This window comes from Sphaeramia orbicularis, chromosome 1 (genome assembly GCF_902148855.1).
Source record: "Sphaeramia orbicularis chromosome 1, fSphaOr1.1, whole genome shotgun sequence".
Lineage (NCBI taxonomy): Eukaryota > Metazoa > Chordata > Actinopteri > Kurtiformes > Apogonidae > Sphaeramia > Sphaeramia orbicularis.
The window spans coordinates 33,201,635-33,207,139 of NC_043957.1; the positions used below are offsets into that span (position 1 = coordinate 33,201,635).

At 38.0% G+C, this 5,505-nt stretch overlaps 1 protein-coding gene across 1 annotated transcript; it reads right to left on the reverse strand.

The window, feature by feature from the left end:
* Positions 1-957: 957 nt before the first annotated feature.
* On the reverse strand, positions 958-4,670 carry LOC115417721 (galactosylceramide sulfotransferase-like). Its single transcript, XM_030131766.1, has 2 exons — positions 4,639-4,670; positions 958-2,104 (listed from the first exon to the last, which is right to left on the reverse strand). Exons 1-2 carry the CDS (start codon positions 4,668-4,670, stop codon positions 958-960), a joined length of 1,179 nt encoding a protein of 392 aa, XP_029987626.1.
* Between the last annotated feature and the right edge of the window lie 835 nt (positions 4,671-5,505).

The window sequence follows — 5,505 nt, forward strand, 5'->3', positions numbered from 1 at the left end:
GATTCAATTTAGATTCATAAGGTTCTGAATCGATTAATTGCGATTTGATTCAGTATTAATTGATTGATTCAGATTCATTTAGTGATACCAAAGTACAATTTTGAGTTGTAACTTGATTATTTGACTACTGCAGATATTAGAAAGGAAATAAATCTTACATTTCAGCAGTAAATAGATGAATCTGCTCTGAAATAATGAACAGGACACAAACATGCCCATGTTTCTGTAGTGTCTCAGAACAGACTTTTTAGTCATCTTTATTCTGTTTTATACCTGGTGCTTCCAGCCTTAAGGCACATTACTATCACCCTGGGGCACTGACACCAGTTTGGCCCCCCTGAAACAGACTCATGTTCGGCCCTCGGTACCAGAAACTCACTGGAGGGGGAGGGTGGGCGGAGCTTCGTGATTTCCGCTTTACAATTCCTCTAATTACACACTCAGCCACAGGTGATCAAAGTTAATAGTTCTAGAACGACTGGCTTCCACCGGCCAGTTCCTCCACACTGTGGGTTCAAGTTTGAGGTCGGGAGGACCTACATACAGGAGTTTTCCCCACCCTTCCTCCGTGTTCCTCCCGCACCAGAACTGACGCGAGCACGACCAAGTCTCTGCGAGGGACTCGTGAGACGGAGCCGGCTGCGCTTCTGCATTGGTGGTTTCCAGGTTATTTACTCGCGGTCCTGCTCTGAAAAATTGATCTCATCTACTATTAATTGATTACGCAAAATTAAAAAGAAATCAATCCAAAATCAATTAAATCGATTTTTTTACCCAGCCCTACTTTGTACGGTCTCTCAAACTGCAGTAGCATCATTTGACGATGACCAGTTTTAATTACTCTAAAATCTAGCAATATGAAAATCACTCTAAACCAATAAATTAAATATATATCTCTTAAAGCACCAAAGTCAATTCATCAGCAGTCTGTGAGTTTTTCACACTAATAGGTTTTTATCACCAATTAATGAGATTTCTCACTCGGCTCAGTAGCTTTGTGGCCCACAGGTTAGCTCCTAAATCTGTCAGATATTGAATTTCTGGGGTTAGCATCTTTCGGCACAATTCCCGATACTCTTTGTCTACAGTATTTTTCATGTTGTATCCCATGATGTTCTTTTCCCCGATCGGCTGCCATGGTTGCATGACTGCATCATGAATGCGTTCAGCATCTACGGAATGACCTCCTTCAATGCAGATCTCCATCATCTCTGCATTTCTCTGCTTGAGTTCTGCGACATCCTTTGCCATGCGTTTCCTTCCGTACGCTTCCACTTTCTTCCAGAAGGTCATGTTAAAATGTTTGTAAAGTTTCCAGTCAATGCTGTTCCATTCCAGGGCCTTGACCCTCAACTCAGGGGTCAGTTTTGATACGGTGGATTTCTTGCGGGAGTTGAGCTTAAAGAAGAGGAGGTCATCCATGTTCCAGCACAAGGCATCTTTAAGCAGGATGAGTGATTCCTCGAAGTGCTCCATCAGCATGACCAGGTGGAAACGCTCATCAATGGCTCTGATGCTTTCATCTACTCGTGGGTCATCTGGATCCAGGTTGTTGTCCTGCCCGAAGTCAAAGAAGAGCAGGTTTTTCAGGTAGAAGGAGTTAAATCCATCTGGACTGAAATAGTAGTTGGGGTCATGCAGGAACTCTGCCATCTTATCCTCATGATGTATCCACCATGTCAGAGGAACAACATGACCAAAATAATGAAAAGATGACTCAAAGAGCTCTGCTGGATCTCGCAGGATTGTGATGTATGAAGTATCTCTAGGCAGCACATTGGCCACTTCAGATGCATTAAATCGCATGTGGTTGCACAAGATGTTAAAGCACATTCCAGATTTGTAGCCTTGGACGTGTGTGCGATGGAAAGATGAGGGATAGAAGAAATCATTTCTGCTGTTGGGGAAGGCGAATTTGAGTTTATGCTTCTCCCCAAAACGGAACAGGATATTCAGAAATGTGCTGCTGGCAGTTTTATGAGTCTTCATGAACATGATATCCACTTTAGGAATGCACTGTTTATTTTCCATTTCCGAAGTATTAGAGGTTGGCTTTATGTCATTCTGGTCTGGTTGTGGAGCACAGGAGAGAGGCACTGGAAACCTAAGGAGTTAAAAAAAATACTCATTGTTTAAAATAATAATGCACAGGGCACAGGTATAACAAGAGCAGGGCTTTAACCCACAACGACCCAAGCATGTATTGGCAACCTAAACCATCTACTGATGTAAAATGTTCAATACCTGCTGATCCACTAATCCTATCAGTCCATGTAAATAATTGGTGTAAAATGCAGTTTGTCATCTTTTCATGGTCATCAGATTTGACCCATTTGGATGTTCAGAGGCTCCGTAGTGAACGTGGAAACACCGTCATCTTCTACAGCATTGATTCATCAGTAAAACCCATGGAGTTGGATCAGTGACAGTGGGTGGAGACACTTGGTTTTATGTTCAGTTATTGATCTTTTACTGAAAAGGTTACTTTTTCTTCAGTTTTCTCAGTTTTTCACACAATTGCCCTCAACTTTAATCTGAGCTTTTATGAAAGTCTACATTATCAGTAAATTAAATATAGGAAAATACATGATTTTCAGCCAAAAAGCACACAATACAGAGGATAAAATTATAATAATATAATCATTTCTTCAGTTTTCTATGTTTCTGATATTGTAACTCTCAACTTTAATTAGACTTTTAGAAACTGTGGAAAAGGAATTGGTCAAGTTAAAAAAAATGGTTTGATGTAAATAAGTTGTCACTTAATGAAGATAAAACAAAATTTATGGTTTTTGGTGGTGCTAGGGGAAATTATGATATAAAACTGAAAATTAATGAAACTGAAATTGAAAGGGTGTATGAAACAAAATTTTTGGGAGTGATTATTGACCATAAACTCTGTTGGAAACCACAAATAGAATATATCAAACGTAAAATGTCCAAGGCTGTTGCGATTCTTTATAAAACTCGGGACTTGTTAAGCAAAAAATGTTTGCATATGTTGTACTGTTCACTTGTAATGCCATATATGTCATACTGTGTGGAAATATGGGGCAATGTGTATAAAACTAATTTAGACCCGATAATTAAACTCCAAAAAAAAAGCTATTAGAGTCATAAACAAAGCTGGTTATCTCCAATCAAGTAATCCACTTTTTGTAGAATCTGGTTTACTAAAATTTTTTGATATTGTATATTTAAAAACAATGGAATTTATGTTTCGCGTTAAAAGTAAAAACCTTCCTTTTTGTATTCAGAAAATTTTTAAGTTAAGAGAAGGACATTATAATTTAAGAGGGATGTTTGTGTTTGAAAAATGTAAAGTAAGAACAAACGTTAAATATCACAGTGTTTCAGTTATTGGTGTCAAGCTATGGAACGAACTGAAGGATGAAGTGAAATTGTGTAGCTCACTGTTGAGTTTCAAAAAGAATTTAATTTGTCAAATTATGAAGGGCTATGAAAGTAATATGATTACAAAATGACTTATAACACTGAATGCAGTATAACTTGTGTTTAAGTATTTATCTGCTGCAACTTCAGGTGTGGACATGGACTAAGGATGTGAATAGGAGAAGCAGAAATAAGCCTCCGGCTTCAGCTTCTTCCTTTTTCAGTTACAAAATGTGTTAATTTTATGTTTGTTTGTTTGTTTTTTGATATGTATGTGTTTTGTTGTTGTTTTTTATATGTATGTGTTTTGTATTTTGTATTTAACTGAAATAAACATTCATTCATTCATTCACTTTTTGTGAATATCTACATGATCAGTAAATTAAATACAGGAAAATACTTGATTATCACTGGGAAAAAAATAAAAACACAGAGGAGAATATTGTAATAAGTGATGATAAATCACTTAAGAAAAGTTAAATAGAGAGAAAAAATCATTTGGGAACGGACACAAAAGTAGCACTGGGTTTTTATGTGTTGTGTTGTTTGAGTGACATAGAGCTGCAGGAGCCAGGAAGCCATCCAAATCAAAAGACTAAATATAAAGATAACCTGACACTGTTTCATAAGGCCAAGCCAAAACTGAAGCCAAAATACAGTCGGAGGAATTGTCTAGTTGTTGCAGCCATGAGTCCACAGAGTAAAGCAGTGATGGAACCTTGAAAGAACAATCTTGAGGATTTCTGTTTTATTACCTCCGCCAAGGAGGTTATGTTTTTGCCAGGGTTTGTTTGTTTGTTTGTTTGTCTGTTTGTTTGTTTGTTTGTTTGTTTGTCTGTCCGTTAGTGTGCAACATAACTCAAAAAGTTATGGACAGATTTGGATGAAATTTTCAGGGTTGTTGGAAATGGGATAAGGAAGAAATGATTAAATTTTGGTGGTGATCGGGGGTGGGGGGGCCCACGGGGGGGGGGCACTGATCAGCCTTGGCGGAGGTCTGCGCTCTCCGAGTGCTTCTAGTTACAGGATTGTTATTGAGCTGCTCTTCATATAAATGGACCAGTATGATGTCATCTAGAGTCATCAGTCTGCTGATGCTTGAACCTGTGACCACGCCCCCACAGTCATTACACTCATTCATGTAGAGTTAGATTTTATCTGTGGTGGTGGGTCCATTCTGTCAGCAATAATGCAACAAATGTTTGGTTTATCCACTTTTGTGTATGAAATTTCCCACAGTCATACGTGAGAATGGGTGGTTGATATGGAGCAATCATTAATGATCAATGCCACGGCTCATAAAATAGAGATTAATATCTGTATACACTGCATAATCTCTACTCTCCTCTCTTTTCTTCACCTTCAGTATATCACCTTAACCCTCCAGTAATCCTGTCCAGCAAGGCCCTTACTAAGCTCTAAGTGTGCCTTTTTCGCACACTTGTGGAATAATGTAAAAAAAAAATTCATACAGTTTGTTTTTAATTCTTTTACACTTTTTTCTATTTCATCAACTTGAGCCATAAATAAAAATACCAAACACTCAATAATTGTCACTTTTTTTTTTTAACCCTTTAAATGCCGTGTTTGTAATGTAAACCATTTTTTGGATGCAAAAAACACACAAAAATTATTTTTACCTCCGCCAAGGAGGTTATGTTTTTGCCAGGGTTTGTTTGTCTGTCTGTTTGTTTGTCTGTCCGTTAGTGTGCAACATAACTCAAAAAGTTATGGACAGATTTTGATGAAATTTTCAGGGTTTGTCGGAAATGGGATAAGGAAGAAATGATTAACTTTTGGGGGTGATCCGGAAGAAATCCTGGATTCTGGATCACTTTGAAATTTTCGTTAACATTGTGGTAAATGGGGCCAAAATTTTCGTTTCCCAATATCTCGCTTAATTATTGACCAAAACTCATGAAATTTAACTCAGGAATTGACAATGGGGTCCTCTATCACATTTCAAAGGCTGATCCGGATCTGATCCAGAAGGCGGATTTTATTTTAAAAAATAAATGTAGGATTTGTATCACCGATTATGTGGGGAATTTTTGCGCTTGGCGGAGGTCTGCGCTCTCCGAGTGCTTTTCTAGTTTTTGTGACGGCCCCGCA